This window comes from Monodelphis domestica, chromosome 2 (genome assembly GCF_027887165.1).
Source record: "Monodelphis domestica isolate mMonDom1 chromosome 2, mMonDom1.pri, whole genome shotgun sequence".
NCBI lineage: Eukaryota > Metazoa > Chordata > Mammalia > Didelphimorphia > Didelphidae > Monodelphis > Monodelphis domestica.
In genome coordinates this window covers 478033655-478056710 of record NC_077228.1, presented here as the reverse complement: position 1 = coordinate 478056710, position 23056 = coordinate 478033655, and the positions used below count along the sequence as shown (strand labels likewise).

Below are 23056 nucleotides of genomic sequence, written 5' to 3'. Positions count from 1 at the left end.
TAACCTTTGCTTGTTTTTTTTTCCAAAATATGTACAACTGTAAGACTAATTTTCTAAAAGCACAGCTTTTATCATATTACTGCATTGTTCAGAAATATTCAGTATACTTTTTGTCTGCAAATAAAATCTATACTCTTTACCTTGACATACAAAGATCAAGCGTCTTTTCAAAATTATTTTCTGTTCCCATCATAAACCTACTAGCTACTATGCTTGACAATTGAAACAATTCATTGAAAGAATAACTAAAATTACCACCTCAGCTAGGTTTTTCATTCCCCTCCAAACATATCTTCTGTTTTCCTACTTCCACATTTGTTTGCCTATGTAATTCTTCTTGCCTAAAATTCACTATCCTCTACCTATCCTCCAACACAAATCCCTTCTCCTGTATGAAACCTTCTCAATCACTGAAAGACATAATCAATGCCCTTTCTTCTGAAATCATAGCACATGGTCCATACTGTTTATTTGGAAATTAATAATGTACTACTACCTTATAACATCTGTGCTGATTTATCTTAAATAGCACATCTTTCATGATTCTTCTCTCCTTCAGTGTGCCTTCTCTGTTTGATCTTTCCTCTATACTAACTTATGTAAATGTGTTATTCCCCCAGTAGGCAGCATACTTTCTGAGGGCAGTGACTTGACTTCTTTTAAATAAATTTGTATACCACTAGCCTAGTGCAGTTTTTTTTTACAGTTACCTGCTGAATAAATGTTTGTTGCATTGAATTGTTTCTTAAAGAGCAATTATTTAAATTCTTTATTGTTTAACTTTTCTTTATCTTGTTTCTTCCAGATTGTAAACTTCTTGAGGGCAAAGACCATGTCTGATTTTTTTTGAACTTTTCCATCTAGTACATTGCTTTGCACCATAGGCATCAAAATAAATATTTGTTAATTGATTTATGACCAGGAATTTCTTTTTTTTTTTTAACATTATTTTATTTGGTCATTTCCAAACATTATTCATTGGAAACAAAGATCATTTTCTTTACCTCCTCCCCCACCTCTCCCATAGCCGACGCAGGATTCCACTGGGTATCACATGTATTCTTGATTCGAACCCATTTTCATGTTGTTGGTATTTGCTCTAGAGTGTTCATTTAGAGTCTCTCCTCAGTCATATTCCCTCAACCCCTGTAGTCAAGCAGTTGCTTTTCATCGGTGTTTTTACTCCCACAGTTTATCCTCTGCTTGTGGATAGTGTTTTTTAGATCCCTGCAGATTGTTCAGGGACATTGCATTGATCCTAATGGAGAACACCATTACCTTCAATTGTACCACAGTGTGTCAGTCTCTGTGTCCAATGTTTTCCTGGTTCTGTTCCTCCCACTCTGCATCACTTCCTGGGGGTTGTTCCAGTCTCCATGGAATTCCTCCACTTTATTATTCCTTTTAGCACAATAGTATTCTATCACCAACATATACCACAATTTGTTCAGCCATTCCCCAATTGAAGGGCATCCCCTCATTTTCCAATTTTTGGCCACCACAAAGAGTGCAGCTATGAATATTCTTGTACAAGTCTGTTTCCTTATTATCTCTTTGGGGTACAAACTCAGCAGTGCTATGGCTGGATCATAGGGCAGACAGTCTTTTATCGCCCTTTGGACATAGTTCCAAATTGCCCTCCAGAATGGTTGGATCAATTCACAACTCCACCAGCAATGCATTAGTGTCCCTACTTTGCTACATTCCCTCAAGCATTCATTACTTTCCATAGCTGTCAGGTTAGCCAATCTGCTAGGTGTGAGGTGATACCTCAGAGTTGTTTTGATTTGTATCTCTCTGATTATAAGAGATTTAGAACACTTCTTCATGTGCTTGTTAATAGTTTTGATTTCTTTGGCTGAGAACTGCCTGTTCATGTCCCTTGCCCATTTATCAATTGGAGAATGGCTTGATTTTTTGTACAATTGATTTAGCTCTTTGTAAATTTGAGTAATTAAACCTTTGTCAGAGTTTTTTATGAAGATTGTTTCCCAATTTGTTGCTTTCCTTCTGATTTTAGTTACATTGGTTTTGTTTGTACAAAACCTTTTTAATTTGATGTATTCCAAATTATTTATTTTGCATTTTGTGACTCTTTCTAAGTCTTGCTTGGTTTTAAAATCTTTCCCTTCCCAAAGGTCTGACATGTATACTATTCTGTGTTCACCTAATTTTCTTATAGTTTTCTTCTTTATGTTTAAGTCATTCACCCATTTTGATGAGCAGGAATTTCTTAGTGCTAGTGAGTGATGAATGATCTTGATAAGTTGACTTAATGCTTTAGTATACTATTAAGCATGAAGAGAACCTTGGTCATTTGAGTTAGTTTTGCATAGTGGAATAGCATATTAGACTTGGATTCAGTAGGTCTGGATTCAAATTGAGGTTTCCACACTTAATCACAGGATTTCAAAGTTAGAAGATGCTGTTTACTTCAATTCATAGCTGAACAGATCACCTACAATGTAACAATCCAGCCTTTACTTGAAAACCTTTTATTTGAAGATCCAGTTCTGCTCAAACCTTCTCTCATACTTTTCCTGATAGTTGGTCTTAGAGGGGAAGTTGAAATATTACTTGACTGCCACATCCTGACTTCTTTCGCCTTACTACCATCAGTCAGCAGATTCTCCTTCACAGTCACTATATATTTTTCACCCACTCCAGTTTCTGGTGGCTGCTAACCATGAACCCCAAGGTCATTCTTTCTCCTTTCTCAAGTGCCCAGCATTTAGTTTTCCTCTACAACCCATTTCCCACCCCTGGATGAGGGTACTTTAACATATCTCTTGATGTTCTCTTAAACATGCTAACCTTGAGTTCCTCAGTCTTCTTAAACTCCATGATTTATTTTTCCATTGGATCTCAGTTATACTTAGGAGTGGTTATACCCTTAATCAATCACTGAAAGGTATTTCACTTCTATAATAAATTCTGAAACTCATTTATCCATATTTTCCATAATTATATTCTCTCTTTTTTCTTTTTCTCATTCTTTCCTTGCTACTTATGAACATATCTAATTCTCTCTTATCCTGAAAAGAACCCTCACTAAACCCTATCATCCTGTATCTCCCTTCTGTTTCTTAGTCTAACTCCTTGAAAAAAACTATCTGTACTTGTCTTCACTTCCTTTCATTTCCTTCTTTCTGAAACCACCTAAATGCATTTTTCATCCTCGCAGTCATTTCTTCCTATCTATCTACCAGTTGACACTTTACCATACCATATCTGCTCTTTTTTTACTTCTTCCTTCCCTTCCCAATTCTTCGGTTAACCAACTTGGTTCTCTATTCTCAAATCCCTTGTTCCTTTGTCTTGTCTCTCTATAATCTGTGAAATCCCACCACTGGATTACTTTCACCATCTATCTTCTTTGCTTTGACTCATGTAGCTTAATGACTCTGGTGGAAATTACACTACCATGCTCACTGGGTATACTACAAATCTATGCTGTATAGTTTCCACTGGGTCACTCACCACAACAGGACAATCCTATTGCTTCTCCCACTTTCCACAGAAGCTATATTAAACCTTCTCCTTTCTATTCAAGCTTCCTAGTACTACCTCTCTCTTAGTTAAGAACCTCACCTCCTCCTTTATCAAGAAAATTGCAGCCATTTGCTATGAACTCCTCTTTCCTTTTACAGCTCACAAACTCTTGATATCCTCAAGATTCTTTCCTTCTTTACTGCAGTCTGTGTTGAAGATGCCTTCCTTGCCAAGGTCAACTCTTCTACATGTGCCCTTGATCCTGTCCCTTTCTTTTCTAGAATACAGTGGTACCTTGACACACAAGTTTAATTCATTCCATGGCCAAGCTCAACTCAGTTTGGCCACGTGTCAAATTGAATTTCCCCATTTAAATGAATGGAAATGCAATTAATTTGTTTTGGCCCCCCAAAACATGCTTTTAGATACAAAAATGTACTTTATGAATAATAAATATATTTATAGAAAATAAAAAGAATATAAAGAAATAAACTTGCTTAAAAATGTTATTTACCTTCAAGGTCGGGCGAAGATGCTGGTGGAAAAGGTTTTCATTTCATGTGCTATCACTTAACATAACTTACTCTCTACACACATAATGTTACATTTAAATGCAAAATTGACCTTACACTTTACTTATGATATGTAACTTTATTGCTAAACTTAATTGCTATTTTTTACTTTACTTATCATCATTTTCTTCATTGAATTTTGGCTATTTTGCACACACTTTCCTCAATTTCATCTAGAGGCCATTTCAACAACAAAAAAACAAGTGTTGTTACACAGCTTTAATGCATGACCTGTTGCAGCTTTTCTTGGGTGTGTCTTTTCAATAAACTCTTTAATTTTTTCCCAAATCCTCAACATTTCCTTAATCTTGCTTGTACTGATTACCTCATCCACCTTGGGCACCTCCCTTGGGCTGAAGCTGGTGATTCAAATATTCGCTCTTGACTTAAAGCAAAAAATCCCAATTGGGACTGTTCATATCTCAAATTGCTTGTGACTTAAGGTACTCATGTATCAAGGTACCATTATATTATCTTCACCATCATGTTCTCACATTCTAACATATTACAAATATATAATATATATGATACATAATTTCTTCTATTCTGAAAAAATCCTCTCTAGGCCCTACTATCCATTCCCTCAAGCTATTATCTTATGTTCTCCTTCATTTCTTAGCCAAACTCCTAGAAAAAACTTCATACTGGGTACCCTCACTTCTCAACTCTCTGCAAACTGCCTTCTGACATCACACAGTCAACAAGCATTTATTGTATACCTCCCATATTTTAGGGACGGGTAGTACAAAGACAAAAATGAAATAGACTTTTCTTGCCCTCTAAGAGTTTACACTATTGAAGAAGATAATGTGTGTATATTATAGATTTGCATATGTGAATAAGACTATCTTATATGTACATATTTACACACACAAAATAAATAAATTCAAATTAATTTGGGGGGTGGAGAGGGCACTAGGAGCTAGGAATGAGGAAAGATTTCATATAGAAGTTCATATTTGAGCTCAATCTAGAGGAAACAACAGACTCTTTAAGAGGTGGATGGAGTATATTCCATGTATGGGAGCTGACCAATGCAAAGGCAAGGAGACAGAGGATATACTGTCATTTGCAAAGAAAATAAAGTGACCGGCTTGGTTGGATCATAAAGTATAGGAAAGGGAGATATAAGAAGACTAGATAGATAGTTTGCAGAAGTGCTTAGTTGTGATCCAAGAAGCAATACAGAATGAAGTTCCAGTAGGAGAATGACTTGGTTAGACCTATGCTTTATTGAAATGACTATGGTAGCTATATGGAGGATGAATTGGAGAAGAAACTTGAGGCAGGGAAATTAGTCAGAAGGCTGTTGAATTTTCACCTGTTGTTCAGGTGAAAGATGATAATGGCCTTCCTAGACTAGTGGTTATATAAAAAGGGATGCATTTGAGAGATGTTGAGGTAGAATGAGGCAAATGATTGAATATTTAGGGTGAGGGAGAGTTAAGAGTCAGAGTCAAGATTATAAATCTAGTTGACTATAAGGATCTTGGTAATTTTGACAAACAGAAGAGTTGTAGGGCCCAGTAATGCTCAAACAGTAATGAGTTCTGTTTTGAAATTGTTAATTTTGAGCTGTCTATGGACCATTGATTCTGAAATATCCAGTAGGGAAAGATATGAAACTAGAGTTCAGGAGAGAGATTGGGAATGGGTATATAGATCTTGGAGTCATTTGCATATAGATGATAATTAAATCCTTGGAAATTGATGGTCATCGAGTGGGAGTGTATAGAGAGAATACAATATACCCACAGTTGGGCAGGATATGGATGATGATATTGAGAACTAAAGGAATGAGAAGAACCAATCATATTTCCATCTTAACCAAGAATCTATATGTGCCTTTTTCAACATATGTCTTCTTCAGTAATTCCTGTGCATCTACATTGGTGTTCTTCTCATTTCTAGCTCATTCCAATTGTTCCTTTTCGTAACTTCAGAATTTCATGCTTGAAAACATCTCAAACTTCCTGTGTGGATGTATAGTTGTATAAGGACCAGCCTGCGGCTCCTTTATATATTTACCTGAGAAGGAGAAGGGAGACTGAAGGAAATAGGTGAATAATAAAGACTCAGAGACAACAAGATAAAACACATGGGGAGTGGCGTGAACTCCGTGAATATTTCCCACTGACAAGGTTGCCAGAGAATTAATGGGAAATATGAGGAATAAGAAAACATGTGGGGAATAACAACTCCTTAATGCCTCCTATAGACAAGAGTGCCAGAGGATTAATAGGAAGCATGGGGGTGACAGCGTTGTGAGGAAAGATAGGACAGAGCAGTCAGAAGATCCAGGAAAGTAAGAGAGAGATTCGCATTTGTTCCCCAGTATTTATTGGAGGTTTTAGGAATGTGGATTGGGAGGTGATCAATGAATATGTAACATGGCATAGGTTTTAACACTGGTGGAATTGACAATGAGGGGATCAAAGAGGTGGAGATTAACCTGACATGCGCCTAGTAAAGAATGTGGTCTGATAAGGTGTGAACTAGGCCCCTGTGGCTGCTCAGGAATTCTCTTGCCCTTTGGACTATAACTTCTATACAATGATCATTAACTGATCTGACCATGTGTGTGGTAAATGAATATATATGATACAATATCAATACATCAACCATACTTCCCAGATGCTAACATGCCTGGTATGCTACAAGTTGTGTTAAGGAAGTCACTTTAATATCTTTGAGACTCAAATGAGAAAAATCTGCACAAAGAGGGCAATAATATCCTAGTGCTCACCTTATTTTGTTGTTGCGAGATCAAATTAAATATTTGTAAAATCTGTTTTCATACTTGTGCACTCAAAATATGAGAAGGGGCCGGCCAGAATCAAGAGGACCCGAATTGAAATATTGCCTTAATCACTTACTAGTAGTGTGACTCTGGGCAAGTTATTTAACCTCTAGATTCCTCAGTTCCTCATCTGTAAAATAAGGGATTGGACTTGATAGCATCTTTGATCTTTAAGAGCTCAAAATTTATGTTCCTATAATCCTATTTTATAAACTTCTTAAGTGCTATATAAATGTCAGTTATGATTATCATTTTTGTTGACTGGTGAGGAAAGAATTTTGTAAGTCTTAAAGTACTCAAAAGTGTGTTTTTATTATTTTTACAATGAATTTGAGTTGATTTTTTTAAAAAATGAAATAAATCTCTAAAGAAACTTTTTGTTTGTTTAGGAAGTGCAGTGGCATCAGTAGCTGTTGATCCAAGTGGCCGTCTCTTAGCTACTGGTCAAGAAGATTCTAGCTGTATGTTGTATGACATCAGAGGAGGACGAATGGTACAAAGTTATCACCCTCATTCCAGTGATGTTCGTTCTGTTAGATTCTCTCCTGGGGCTCACTATTTGCTTACAGGATCTTATGATATGAAAATCAAAGTGACAGATTTGCAAGGTAATGTATCCTGATACTTCTGATTAGATTTATGTTTATGGTCTCCTTTGCATCTTTTAGATCCTCTTTAATGCCATTTCCCCTTCTTGTTAGTCTACTGTCTATATTTTCCTAAAATATTTTAAAATTTGACTTTTATAACATTAACATATTCTCAGGGGAATTTTAAGATATAGTGTAGTAAACATTATCCTAACCTTTGATAATTAGAATAGTTGCTTTCATTTTCATTACAGAATTATTTGTTTTCTGAAATAGCTGAATTTGCCTTCACTGAATGTATCGTTCCATTATGAACTAAAGGTTTCTTGAAGATGAAGAAAAGAATATATTAATTCATCTTTTGTATTCTTTTTTCCTTCTGTCTTATTGTAGTGTTTTGCACATGATAAACAGTTAATAAATGATGAGGAATAAATTTGAGGAATAAATTAATTTTCTACGATAGGCCTGTAATGGACAGTTTCCTCAACCCAGTTTCATCCATGCAAATATCCTATTATGTTCAGTAGTTTGTCATTATTAATATTATCTAGTTATAGTCATGGAATGTGGTTTGTATTTATAGTAAACTAAAATTAAAATGCACGTTGACATTGAACTAATAAATAAGGAAATCTTATTCAGAAGCATATAAAAATTTATTTAGCTCATTCTTATAGTTGTCATTTTTTTTAGGAGACCTCACCAAGCAGCTTCCAATTATGGTTGTAGGGGAGCACAAGGACAAAGTGATTCAATGCAGATGGCACACGAAGGATCTTTCCTTTTTGTCATCATCGGCTGACAGAACTGTAACCCTCTGGACTTACTGTGGTTAGAGTACATGTGTAGACAACCTATGCAGATAAAGCACAGAGATTAAGATGACTGAATTGGTCTTTGTGGGTTTGTGGGTTGGGTTTTTTTTTTCTTTTTTTAAGAGAGTTCAAATAAGCAGCATCTGACCAGGAATGGGATTTAGCACGAGGAGGCACTTATCACAGTTTATCTTATTGCTAGGAGGTGTGGGTGTTTAGTATTATTTTGCAGTGCTTTCAGTCTTCCATGTGAACTCATGCTGCTGTGACCTATGGTAGTCTTGTTGCCAAAGTATGTTGGAAAAACCTGTATATTGTTCACTGTGCACTCCAAGTTAAGGTCGATAATGTGTTTACAATTTAGTATTAAATGCATTCCTTGTTCTTTGCCTAAATGACAGTTTTCTATATAAATTTAAATTGAGCTATACTTTAATCAAATTAATATATGTAATTAAACAGATTAGACATAAACAGTCAGAATTTACTTTTGCTGTTCTCACAGTTGCATTGTATGCATCACTTATCTAGAGGTAAGATATCTGTATGCCTCTCAAAAGTTCCCTGTTGTTTTTAATAAGTGTCATTATGGGACTAACAAATGAAAAGACAACTGCTTCTTGGATTTGATTCATTATGAGGTATAGGCCTTTTCTTTTCAACCAGGGAGGAGATGATCATTTTGTTTTCTGTTTGGGATTAAAAGTAAAAAGTTTTTACTTCAAACATTTAATTTCATTTTTTTTAATGCAACAGGATACCTCTACTCTAAAATGTACTGTAGAAGAAGCAGATTATCAGCATTTATATGATGCAGCAGTTGATGGTACAGTGAATCTACTGTTGAGCATTTTTCTTTTCTTAAATAAAAACATTAAAATCCTAACTATGGACTGTAGCATGGCTTGAAGTGCTATGTCTGCATGATAAGTAAAAAATGGAAAATTTTGACTTGGGTCCAAAAGCTTATTTGGATTTTTTTTCCTTGCAAGGTTATGTAATGCAGAATTACGATTTTATTTCTACAGAACTGTAGACCCTAATGTTATGGATTATTATATTTTCATATTGTACAGTTATTTTACTTTAAATTATGATAGGTTATTATTTATTGAAGATGCAGTTGAGTTTTGGTTTTGATAATTGCTAAACTGTCTGTGCACTGTAGCAAACATTTTTAACTATTGTACACAAGTGGAAAAGGGTATTAGAAGTGTAACTGTGCTATAATCTCAATAAAGACCTCTTGACACCTTGAAGTTGCCCAACTCCTGTTTATTATATTTTATAGTGTTGTAGTATTCTCATTTCCTAAGTTGTATTTCTCGTTCTTACATTAGCTTAGAGGCAATGTCATCTAGGAAATTACGTCTTAATTCTTCTGGTTTGTTTTCGTTGATAATATGAAACTGGAGTCATAGTTGCTATATAGCTGCTGGGTGATAGAATTGGGATCCTAAAGAATCTCAAAAGACTGAAATACTAGGCCAAATAGGGAATGTGAAATGTTGCTTTTAACTATTTAAAAAAAAAGCTGTACAAATACATGATTAGGGAAAAGTATATAGTAGTTCGTGTTGTTAACTTGGACATAACACAGAACTATTAAATAGTCAGAAAAACCAAGTCTTGAATCAGGAGAGGGAGAAGTCCAGTATTTAATTCTTTACTCAGTCTGGTGCCACAACCTTTTTGGGTATAAACCTTGGACTCTGGGGATGTTATCCCTGAGAGTGCCACCATGCTAGATGACAGCTCCAAGGAACAAAAGAATTTGGGGAACCTATATACTATTTGGGGGAAAACCAGGGGCTGGGAAGGATGATTGACTGACATCTCTATAGCTACCAAGGAAATGGCAGTGTTCAAGCTACACAGACAGGTTATAATCAAGCTTGGGAAAGGAATCATAGCTAGAGGCTAGGGTGTAAGAGAAGGGGCTGCTTCCAATGGATACTAAAGGATGCTTAGCTTAGTCCCACTCAACTGGGATTGTCATTCCCCATAGGGTCCCCCACTCAATCTGAAACTGATAGCCTGGGATTCCCTTCAGGGTAGATTTCCATGGGAACACGGAACAAGAACAAGCTTTGGGGTCTCCAACCTATAAGCTAGTCCTGAAACTTGGGGTTCATCAGATCTCACAGGCCACATGTTTGGGATTCCTCCTAGATTCCATGTTGACAACGTGAATAAAAAACTCTGGAGATTTTAGCAATTAATGCAGAGTCCATGACCCATGTGCCACGGGCCCTCCCAAATTCCTTTCCAAAAGTCAGGTCAACAAGCATGTATTTAGTACCTACTATCAGCAGGCCATTGTGCCAGGTGTTGGGAAATCAAAGAATGGCAAGAACAACTCTTCGTTCAAGGAGCTTCAAGAAGCTAATGGGGGAAACAACTTGCAAACAACTTATGTGCAAATAAGATATATATGTATATAGGATAAACTAGATGTTATCTTAGTGAGAAGTATTTGAATTAAGGAAAATCAAGAAAGACTTCTTGTAGAAGGTGGAATTTTAGCTGAGACTTAAAGGAAGCCAGTAAAGTGAGGAGGCAGAGATGAAGGAGAGTATTCTAGACATGGGAGAAAGAGCCCGTGAAAATGCATAGAGTTGAGTGTTTAAGAGCTTAGCTAAAGTTTTTAAAAGGCTCATCACCAGTCTGACTTCAGGAAAATGATTTCTTTTTTTTGGTCTCAGGAACTCATGGAGATGCTGATAAATCAAAAGAGTTGCCATCCACTTCCTGGTAGAATGGCTATGAGAATGAAGGCATGGGTCCTTAAAATCATTGGAAGAAAACAGAAGCTCAGAGATGGAGGAGAGGGAGAAAATCTGAAGGGTGTAGAGTACTAGACTAATCAAGACTGAGCAATTGGGATCCAAATTCTAGGCTCGAATACTTATTCGTTCTATGTATGATCTCAGCAGGTCACTTCACAGATCTTAACTAGAGAGTAGAATGGAAGGAGTACTGGACTAGGAGTACTGGTCTAGGGGGCAGGAGGATCTGTAAATTCACAACTCATTTCCAACACCTATTTGCAGTAGGGCCTTGGGCAAGTCATTTCAACTTCACTTTACCACTTATAAAATGGGGATAATTCCTATAAAATCTAACTTAAAGGGATTGTGAGTCTTCAGTAAGATAGAGCATTTATTAAAAACTTACTATGTGCCAGATATGGTGTTCGATGCTGAGGATATAAAAGGAAGACATTTCTTTGCTCTCCAGCTTACTTTTAATGGGAGAAGATGATACACAAAAGGGAACTGGAGCAGGAAGAAGGCATCCTGGTGTAGAAATATCCAGGAAATGGTTGACAGACTTGGTTTTCAGCAGGAGAAAACTTCTTGTTTAGTCCTGTGTGAGTGACTCTTTGTGACTTCATGTGAGGTTTTCCTTATTAAAGATACTGGAGTGGTTTGCCATTTCCTTCTTCATTTTACAGGTGAGGAAACTGAAATACTGAGTTATGTGACTTGCCCAGGGTCACATAGCTACCAAGTATTTGAAGCTGGATTTATTGCATCTTCCTGACTCCAGTCCCAGCACTCTATGCACTTTCCAATATTTCTATTGTCAACTTGAAATCTGGAAACCCCAAGATTGCCCCTATTTATTCCCTTGAGAATTCTCCCAGAGGAACGTTTCAGATTTAGCCATTTCAGATTAAATATGAGACCATAAGGATTTAATGGCCTAGTTGGGTGGAACTAGTAGATCCAAATCAAATGTTAAGTACCCTTTTGTCCTGGTAGTTTCTCCCATTGTTTTGTTAACTTGGAAAAACCACAGAACTATTATCCCTCTCCAGATTAAAGACTTGTATTTTTTTACAATTTAATTATTAATCTAGTAAAAAAAATAAGTCTTTAATCAGGAGAGGGATAGTATACAAGGTTTAGGCCTCCCCCACAGAGTCAGGGGCTCAAAACTTTACAGAGCCAGAGCCAAAAGTTCTGGCACTCTCTGGCTACTCTATCCCAGAGAGGATAAGCCTCACTAGATTATACTCTGATACAGTGGGGAAAACTTCTAAGACTAAAGGGTATTTAGCATTTAATTTAGGTCTGCCAGCTCCCTCTAACTAGGGCCATTAAATATCTTAAAATCTATTATTCAGTCTGAAATAGCTAAGTCTGAGATTCACCAGAACAGGGACAAAACTTGGGGTCTCCGGCTTTCAAGCTGACTAATCTTGGGGTCTCCAGCTTTCAAGCTGACTAAACTAAGGGTCCCCAGCTTTCAAGCTGACTAATCTTGGGGTCTCCAGCTTTCAAGCTGACTAAACTTGGGGTCCCCGGCTTTCAAGATGACTAATCTTGGGGTCCCTAGCTTTCAAGCTGACTAAACTTGGGGTCTCCAGCTTTCAATCTGACTTGGGGTCCCCAGCTTTCAAGCTGACTAATCTTGGGGTCTCCAGCTTTCAAGCTGACTAAACTTGGGATCCCCAGCTTTCAAGCTGACTAATCTTGGGGTCTCCAGCTTTCAAGCTGACTAAACTTGGGGTCTCCAGCTTTAATGCTGACTAATCTCGGGGTCCCCAGCTTTCAAGCTGACTAAACTTGGGGTCTCCAGCTTTCAAGCTGACTAAACTTGGGATCCCCGGCTTTCAAGCTGACTAATCTTGGAGTCTCCAGCTTTCAAGCTGACTAAACTTGGGGTCTCCAGCTTTCAATCTGACTTGGGGTCTCCAGCTTTCAAGCTGACTAATCTTGGGGTCTCCAGCTTTCAAGCTGACTAAACTTGGGGTCTCCAGCTTTCAATCTGACTTGGGGTCTCCAGCTTTCAAGCTGACTAATCTTGGGGTCTCCAGCTTTCAAGCTGACTAAACTTGGGGTCTCCAGCTTTCAATCTGACTTGGGGTCTCCAGCTTTCAAGCTGACTAATCTTGGGGTCTCCAGCTTTCAAGCTGACTAAACTTGGGGTCTCCAGCTTTCAAGCTGACTAATCTCGGGGTCCCCAGCTTTCAAGCTGACTAATCTTGGGGTCTCCAGCTTTCAAGCTGACTAAACTTGGGATCCCCAGCTTTCAAGCTGACTAAACTTGGGGTCTCCAGCTTTCAATCTGACTTGGGGTCTCCAGCTTTCAAGCTGACTAATCTTGGGGTCTCCAGCTTTCAAGCTGACTAAACTTGGGATCCCCAGCTTTCAAGCTGACTAATCTTGGGATCCCCGGCTTTCAAGCTGACTAAACGTGGGGTCTCCGGCTTTCAAGTTCACAGTATCAAAGTCTTTGCTCAGGTAGTCCAACCCTTGGCTGGACCCTTTCATTTGTGTCAGCCTCTCCCTGATAATCCTGTCTAGACTTTCCCTTTCCTTGTAACCACCATCAATCATACTTCCATGTCCCCAGTTCCACAAAAGGTACATAAGTCCCCCCAATTCTGTTGCTCTTTGGAGGACGATCTGGAGCGGTTATCCTCTCAGATACTGCTGTCGGAGTATAGGACTCTGTGTGGCCACCGAATATTGAACACTCCCTCTTTCCAAGTCAGTTTCACTGAGCCCCTCTTCTGAAGTGATTTGAACCTTAATGACATTTAAGATCCCTTCTAATTGTAGAAATATTTGATCCACTGACCTCTCTGGCCTTTAATTTCCTCATCTGTCTGTTCAGTTGTACTGAAATTCAGTTCTGTTCAGTTCTACTGAATGATTGTTTTTTCTTTTTTGTACTTGGGGTGCAGAGGTGTACCCCTGGGGTTTGGGAAGGATACCTTTTGCAAGAATGCAAGACTTCAAATTTAGCTTAAAGGTAAATGGATTTATTAGCAATGTTGCAATTTTGGCAAGCAAGACAACATGAATGGAGCAACCTGGGAGGTTGCCTCGGTTCTGGGGTTTTTATATTCAATGAAGACTTGACTCGGGCAAGGGGTTGGGGGTGTTTCTCATGCTTTGGATCAATGGGACAATCAAAGGAGGATAATCCTCTCAAGGTCAGATGTTTTGGGTTAGGAGTCAGAGGGTATAAGGGAGCAAAGGAATTTCCCAGATAATAGTTTGTCTGAGTTTCTGGGGCTACAATGCCCATGACATACTGAATGATTAAAAAAACAAAACAAAACCCTTATCTTCTTTGAATCAATACTGTATATTGGTTCCAAGGCAGTAGGGTGGTAACGGGTAGGCAATTAGGATTTTAAGTAAGTGACTTGCCCAGGGTCACACAGCTAGATCATGTCTGAGGCCAGTTTGAACCTGGGACCTTGCATCTCTAGGCTTGGCTTTCAATTCACTGCACCTGTACTAGAGGATGTCTAAGGTCCCTTCCCATTCTGAGTCCTACACTGCCTCTTCCGGTGCCTTTCTTTATATGTAAGGAGCAGAAACTAGACTGCTAACTTGTTCCACTCTGCACCTGCTGCTCTACCTGGTGACTCCACGTAACCAGATACCCCCTCGGGGTCCCATTCCTACCACTCTGTCACCTCTTTTTGTGTATTATCTCCCCCCATTAGATTGAAAGCACCTTGAGACCAGGTGCTGTCTGTATATCATTTATATGTTTGAAGTAAATTTTGGGGGTCCCAATCTTGGGTTGTCCCCCAGGAGTACTCACAAAATACAATATGAGGCCAAGAGAAAAGGGCAAAAGCATCACAGCTTTACTAAGGGTTGTTGCACAGGAGCTGGGCACTCCCTCAAGCCAAGTCAAGGCAAGATGCCTGAATACTGACAGATAAACTTCCAATTTATTGGAAAAAGGAATATAATATTTAGTTCCCATAATGTCATCTATGGCGTTAATTGATCATCTTTTATTGCTACTCTGATGAATTTCGGTCTCCCCTGAACTGTGAAACTGTCTTTCAATTTAACATTTTTAGGGATGGTCGGAGTTCAGGGTCCAAATGTGTTTTACAAAGTAACTGGGGGCAATTTATGAAACGTTTTGTGCCAGCCAAACAGCTGGGGAGTTACATTTAGTTTCTGTTTTCTCCAGGGAACACTGAGATGCTGTTCTGAGTCTCTTTGGAGGGCTTATCTCTCAACCTGGGTTTTTCTCAAGTAGGCACCTTTGGCAAAGTTATTTGGGCCAGCCAAGGAGTCTGGGCAGTGGGGTATTAATGGAAGGCATCTACATTTCAAAAGTGCTAGTGATGGTTTATGTAGGAAGCTGGGAGAGAGGGAGAGCTGGAAAGATAAGATCTACCCTACTAGGTTTTCTTCTAAAAGATGTCCCTTTTGCACTTTCTGTCACGTTCCAGCCACCAGGTCTTTTTTTGGCTTTTGTGCCAAGGGCAGAGGAATTTTCATCTTTTATCCAAGGGTCTATCACTTACTTTTACTGGGGTTTTAGGGATATTGATTTGGAGCTACTAATATTGCTACTGTTGCTCATGTTAATTTGGAATGAACACAGAACACTTATAGCAGTCAGAAAAACCAAGTCTTTAATCAGGAAAGGGATAAGTCCAATATTTGGCCCTTTTATACAGGGTCTACACCCAGTTTAGGTGGGACTAGTGGACATAGTCAAATATTAAGTACCCTTTTTTTTTTTGTCTTAGTAGTTTCTCCCACAGCATTAAAAACATCAGCCTCCCCAGATCATCCTGTCTTGGACTTCTCATTTCCTTGTAGTCATGGTAAAGCCAATCAATCATACCTCCCTGTCCTCAGTTCCCATATATATATAAATATTTATATATGAAGATATATAAGTTTCTAAATTCTATTATTATTTGGAGAATCATTTTTGGGGGGTGTTCTCTCAGAGACACTATTCCCAAAGCCTTGGCTCTGTGTGTCTTTTAGGCTTTTGACTCCGTGTGGCTGTAGAATATTGAACACTACCTTTTTCCTGATTAAAAATTTGGGTTTTGCTGACAACTTTTAGTAATTTTAGTAATTTAGTAAATTTAATACTTAGTAAAAAAAAAAGTTTTTTTCCAAATTAACACTAACCATGATTCTAAGAGAAAGATAATTTGAAGAAGGCCTAATCTGGAGACTCAGTATGCAGAATGACATAATTCTGGACTTGATCAAATGGGAATGCTTTTTGATTATGACTATTATGTCAGTACAAAGTAAGTTGGCCCATGTTTATCGATTTGAATTACAAAGGTGTTTTTTTCCCCCTGATGGCAATTGTTATGGGGGTGCAGATGTGCAAAAGGTATCCTTCCCAAACCCCAGGGGTACACATCTGCACCCCCATAACAGTGATGTGGCAGGAAGTGAAAATAAAAGTTTTGATTTAAAAAAAAATGAGGCCATGGGGGGCAGCTGGGTCACTCAGTGGATTGAGAGCCAGGTCTAGAGACGGGAGGTCCTAGGTTCAAATCTGACCTCAGACACTTCCCAGCTGTGTGACCCTGGGCAAGTCACTTGATCCCCATTGCCTAGCCCTGACTACTCTTCTGTCTAAGAACCAATACGAAGTATAGATTCTAAGACGGAAGGTAAGGGTTTAAAAAAAATGGTGTCACAATCCTGGGCGCTCTTCCAAGTCTTTACTAAAAGGTACCAACCAAATAGCTAGAAGAATCGGGGATCAGAGGGGAAGGCGGAACACATCGATGCCAAGCGCCGGCCGGCGCACGCGCAGTAGGTGGATAGCTCGGCGCTCCCTACGTCTTCGGCCTTCAGGGCGCGTAGGGAAAGGGCTCCGCCCGCTTCGAACCGTCAGTTTCTCGTGGCGATTCTGGCAGTGATCCGAAGGCGTCAGTGCGTTTGTTTACGTCGTACGCCTAGGCGGCTGAGTATATGTTTGTGGCTGTTGTGTGTCTGGGGGACCCCGGGAAGGCGACGGCCAGGCGTAGGACTCTCGAGTGGGCAGCGGGGTCCATACTCTGGGGAGAGGAAGGCTTTCTCTCCGTGCCGAGGTTTTCTCATCCATCAAGTGGAGAGGGTTAAGTCCCCAATTTGGGGTGACCTTGTTTATTAGGGAACTCTTTCCGTCCCCTCCCTCACCCTAGGTCTGGGTCTGGAGCCCAGCCCCCTCCGCGCCTGCTGCACTGCTCTTTGCTGGCCCCGCGGAGATCACAGACCGGTGTGAGTTCGAAGAAGACGGGGAAGGGGGAAAAAGGGGGCGAGAAGCAGGGGGAAGATCCGGGTCTCTGGGCTGCTTAATAAGCCCGGGAGGGAGGAAGGGGGACGTCCGGGTTGGGCTCACTGACTGTTGAGAAAAAGGACTCCCCTTATCACCCTCTATACCATCCGCCACCCTCCCTCCCCAGAGGCGGTCGCCCCAATTCCTCCCGTTGACTCGCTGGTAAGCTTGAGAGCAGGGACTGCCCTTTGCTTCCCTTTGTATTCCCTAGTTTAGCCCAAGGCTGGTTACCTAGAGACGCTTCATAAATGTTGACTAACTGACCTGCCTGGCTTCCCCTAAGTCCCAACTAAGAATCTTTTTTTCCGGAAGCTTTCCCCAATCCCCCACCTCCATAATTCTAGGGCTTTCCCTTTTAAAATCATTTCTTATTTATCCTGTACATATACTTATTGCATATATTTGTTTCGTGTTGTCTCCTCCGCTATATTGTAAGCTCCTTGAGGGCAGAAGCTTTGTCGCTAAATGTTTAGATTGATGTAAATTTGAACTAGATGAAAATCCCTTAAATCACTTTATACTTTCTATTTCTATTATTCCCTCTGTACTTAGAAAGTGTATTGCTGTTTTATATAGTATATTTTGTGTGTATAAAATATATGCATATATGTTACATAAAGCATATTTTATATAGTGTGATCCCCTGGAGCAAGCTACTTACCTCCCTAGACCTCAGGAAAATGAAATGGTTGACCTGACCTCTTAAGATTTCATCTCTTAAATTTATGATCCTTGAGCCCTTGGTAGGCCATCTAATTCATCCGTCCATTTTGCATTTATTTGTATTAGTCTTTCCATATTTTTATGTCCTTATTGTTTGTCATTTTTAATGATCCAATAGCCCCACATTGGTACACATCAGTTTGTTCAGCTTTCCCCCCAGTGTTTGGATACACACTAGTATATATGTGTATATATAACCTTATTTTTAAAAAATACACAGTGACTAGCTTTGTACAGATCTTTTTCTCCCTTTTTAATTACACCGTTAGTTTACAGTCCCTCTAGTATGAGAGTTCTTAAGCTTTTTTTTTGTGTGTGTGTGTCACGGGTCCCTTTGGAAATTTGGGGAAAACTATGGAACTCTTCTCAGAATGTTTTTAAAATGTATAAATTAAAATAAAGGGCATAGGATTACCGAGGAAACCAGTTATATTGAAATTGTTATTTAAAAAAAGTTCATGGACTCTAGATTAAGAAACTGTATCTGTAAGGGCAGTCATTGAATCAGAATGCATGATTATTTTGGTTATGTTTTATTTCTAGTTATTCTATTTGATGTAGTGGGGAAAAAACATTCTTGGACCCCAAAATTGTATTTGTTCATTTGAGACATGGGTCTAAATCCTAGCTTTGGGCAAGACATTAGTCTCTCTGAACCACCTTGACCTTTCTCCATATTTAAAATGAAGATAACAATACTTTGTGCCTTAAGTGGTATATAAACCTTAAAAGCACATATAATGGAATGTTCCCTAAGTTTAGCACCTATTAGGTGAGCTTCTAGGATTAGAGTGCTGCTAGATTGTTTCAAGGAAAGGCAAATTGGCCAATATCTTTATGTTGGGTATCCCTGAGGTGGGGCCTGTAAGTGAGTTGCTGCATTTCTAGCCTGGGGGGAGCTAAGGAGAAACCTAGTCTATAAGTAAAGAAATAAGCCATCCAGCTATGGGCTAGTTAAGATTAAAAAAAAAAAAGATTTTTTTTCACCTCAATGAAGTGCTTCCTTTTTCTAACGCTTTAAAAAAATGATTTAAAAGTGTTCTGAACATTGATCCTACTGGAATTTATGTCATTAAAATGTATGCTATTGATCCAAACTTATTTTTCACTATGTAGCTATCCAATAGTCCCAAATTTTTATTGGATGATTTTTCTCCCTCTTTTATAATGGTTTTATCAACTAGTAATGTTTTGTCTAGATTTGGTTATATTTCTGGTTTCTCTGATTGGTTCTATTGATTGCTCTTTTATTTAATGCCAATGTTTTCAGATAATTACTTTTTAACAGTATTAGGGAATATGCTTTTATCACCACTGTGTGCCAGACACAGTGCTAAGTGCTTTTCATTTGATAATCATAGAAAGCTTGGGAATAATGAACAGTTCTTTATATAACTGCTGGTAGCCAAAGCTGACAGAGGCTAAGTGACAGCTACTAAGGGTCTGAAGCCAGATTTTAAGTACTGTCTTATGGCTTGGAGGCCCATATCTCAGTTCACTGTACCATCTATCTCTGTTGGAAATAAAGCTAATATCACTAAACAAAATTCTCATATTTAATGCTATTTAATTTGTAAAACTAAATCTTAAATCTATTTTTAAAAAATAGGAATTTTACCTTGGAACTATCACTCCATACCTTTCCCTTTTCCCCCTCTATATTTATTCTTTAATCTTTATATTTTATTTTTACCCTTTCATCCATCTTTTGCTTCCTTAAATCCCTCCATTATTCAATAATTTAATAATATAGTTCTATAATTGTTTTTAACTCATAAAGGTTTTTAAGTTGGGATAGTTAACTGTTATAACAACCAATTAAATTTCTATGGTCTCAACCGTTTAACCTCAAAAGATCTTTTGATTCATTGTATTATTATCCATAAATTCTTAGAATTTTTTTTCCCTTTTAAATACCCACTTTTAACTTTAAAATAATGTTAAGATTTACTGGGAAATGCTATGGAATCAAAGCCTGTGCTTTGAGTGTGTGTGTGGTTATTTGTTACTCTAGAAAAATCTGGTGGTGTAACCGATTTTTGATATGTGATTGTTACCTTTCTGGAAACTTAAAGAATTTTTTTTCTTTGTTTTTACATTTGATGAGGACATACTTAAGTGAGATGTGTTTTAAGTTTCTCCTGGTTGAAATTTTGTAGAACATTTTATATTTGTATTTGTTGAGTTTTACTTAGTATCAGTAGTTCTGGGATTTTTTTTCTAATATTTTCTATAATCTTGAAGTTTTGTAAACTGGATCTTCCCCTGCAAATCATTATCCCCAAATACACCTATATTGATTCCAAAACTCTTTTAGTTCATTTCCTTTTTTAATTCTTCAGATTTTGTTAGATACTTTTACTCCTTTTTTTTTTTTTAATAAAACCCTTACCTTCCATCTTGGAGTCAAGGCAGAATGAGGGGTCACACTGCTGGGAAGGGTCTGAGGCCGAATTTGAACCTAGGACCTCTTGTTTCTAGGCCTGACTCAATCTACTGAGCTACCCAGCTGTCCCCAATTTCATTCTTTAATTGCTTGATTACTATTGCAGTCCTTTTGAATGCCTCTATCAGTTTCTTGAATTGTTTCTGATGTAACTTTTTCAATCCTTTCCTTAGAATTGATACTAAATATCAGTTCTGTCAACATGGAATCTAGGAATCCCAAGTGTGTGGCCTAGTGGGATCTGATGAACCCCAATTTTCAGATTTAGCTTGTAGATTGGTGACCCCAAAGCTTGTACTTGTTCCCTTTTCCCATGGGAATCTACCCTGAAGGGAATCCCAAGTTAGAAGTTTCAGACTGAGTGGGGGACCCTCAGGGAAATGACAGTCCTAGTTGGGTGAGATAAGCATATGCTAAGGACCCTCTTTGTTTTAGGTTGTCTCCCCTATTGTATTAGAACCTTTCCCAAGAAGATCCACACCTGAGCAGGAACCATCCTTTAGTATCCATTGGAAGCAGCCCCTTCTCTTACACTCTAACCTCTAGCTATGATTCTTTTCTTCATTGTGTCCTATCTGTGTAGCTTGAACACTTCCATTTTCCTTGTAGCTATAGTGATGTCAATCATCTTTCCCTGCCCCTGGATTCCCCAAATGGTATATAGGTTCCCCAAGTTCTTTTCCTGAGTCGGTGGCACTCCCAGGGGTCAGTGACTAGGGCGTCCAGACTCTGCGCAGCTCTGTTGTGGCAACAGTAGTGCTAACCCCTTTTTTCCTTGATTAAAGAGTGATTTTTGACTATGTAATAGTTCTGCGTTTTTTTCTAGTTGACAGTTCTAAGGCAAAAGTGTGGTAATGACTAGACAGTTGGGTTAAGTGACTTGCCCAGGGTCTCAAAGCTAGGACATGTACAAGGTCACATTTGAACCCAGGACCTCTAGTCTCTGGGATTGGCTCTTAATCTACTGATACACCTAGTTTTGTAATCTAAAAAAAAAAAGTACGTGTATATACACGTACTTTTTTTTTGTGTATATATATATAGAGAGAGAGGGGGGGGCATGTATGCATTGTCTTTTGGATGAACTTTGATTTTCACTAAAAATTTCTAGCAATTTTGTTTCTTTTTGATGAACTTGCTACTTTGAAATTAATTATTTAAATAAGTATCTCTTCTCTCTTCTATGGTCTCTCCCCTATTGAACAATTTTTAAAAATAGTCACAGTGACCCTACATGATCTACCCAGGAAAGCATATTCCCACATCAGACATAGGTGATATTTTTGATAGAGCACTGGTGCTGTGTATAAAAAATCCTGAGTTCAAATCTAGCCCCAGATACCTGTTGTCTTATCAGTTAAATGAGGATTGTAATAGCAGCTAATTCTCACGATTGTAAATGCTAAGTATTATTGTTGATAATAAAAAATGTTTATATCTAAAAACACTTCTCATTCTGGACTTCATGTCTTATCACTAGCAGGAAGTGAATAGTATGATTCATCTTTTGTGCTTTGGACTTGTGGTTTATCTTTGCAATAATCAGATTTTCAAAGTCTTTCAAAATTGTTTTTCTATGTTGTTAAGTGTGTAAATGTTAAAAATTAAAATCTTTGCTAAAAACTGAGGTACAGAGTTCTGTGTATAATTAATTTTAAAAAGCATATTAGCAGTTGCCAATAAATTGAGATTCCTAAGCCTCTCAGCAGCCAGGATTCCTTTTGATAGCTTTTTTATACTGTTGGAAAGGTATGAGGTGCTAAAAATAATTCTGTCATGAAAACTAAACTAAGATAGTAATTGGTCTGTTTTAGAGGTAAGGATGGGTTTATATTTGTCCTGCCATATATAGGGGATTTCCAGGACCCATGACAGTGGGGGAAACAGTTGATTTATATTCTGGTACTAGGCTTGTCCTGGCAGAACATCTTATGACCATTATGACTAATTCTCCCTCCCTTTCAGGGTAAGATACTGAGTTCACACTGTAGCCCAGAGATATTGGGAAGATGGGGGGGGGTGTTAAACCCTTATACTTGATTAATTGCACTCCTTTTGAACTTTTAAAAAAATCCTTACCTTCCATTTTAGAATCGATACTGTATTGGGCTAGGAAGTGGGGGTTAAGTGACTTGCCCAGTTACCTAGCCAGGAAATGTCTATAATTTGAACTTAGGACCTCGCATCTCTAGGCCTGTCTCAATTCACTAAACCACCTAGCTGCCCACCCCCCTTTTAAAATCAAACAAATTCCCAAGTACTGATTCCAGTGATGAAATATAATTCGCAATAATAAATGGTGCAGAGTATCAATCTTCAGCTTCACAAAATTGTTCTTAGTTCTGCACATTTCATTCTGCATTCATTCAGAGGACCTTCCCCATTTTTCTCTGAAGCTGTCTGGCCACTTCTTACAGCATAATAATATTATATTAATTTGCCACAATTTGTTTATCCATTCCCCTGTAGGTGGATACTTCCTTATTTTCCCAGTTTGGGGCAACTACAAAAAGAGCTAGTATGAATATTTTGTCCTTTTCCTC

At 38.3% G+C, this 23056-nt stretch overlaps 2 protein-coding genes across 7 annotated transcripts in view; both read left to right on the top strand.

Annotated features, from left to right (window-relative positions):
• WDR47 (WD repeat domain 47) overlaps positions 1-9531 on the top strand; it is a 75679-nt gene extending 66148 nt beyond the window's left edge. For both annotated transcript variants that reach the window (XM_001381894.4, XM_007485083.3), the window contains exons 14-15: positions 7254-7472; positions 8151-9531. In XM_001381894.4, coding sequence (XP_001381931.1) covers positions 7254-7472; positions 8151-8293 — 362 coding nt within the window. In that variant the 3' untranslated portion in view covers positions 8294-9531. The remainder of the gene's footprint in view (positions 1-7253; positions 7473-8150) is intronic.
• A 7315-nt stretch (positions 9532-16846) lies between these two features.
• Positions 16847-23056, top strand: part of CLCC1 (chloride channel CLIC like 1) — a 29295-nt gene continuing 23085 nt past the window's right edge. Inside the window, exon 1 of one of the 5 annotated variants that reach the window (XM_056819165.1) lies at positions 16847-16955. The gene's annotated coding sequence lies outside the window, so the exon portion shown is untranslated. Of the gene's footprint in view, positions 17285-23056 lie in introns of all 5 variants that reach the window. The other 4 variants (XM_007485077.3, XM_056819164.1, XM_007485078.3 and 1 more) reach the window with 4 other exon arrangements.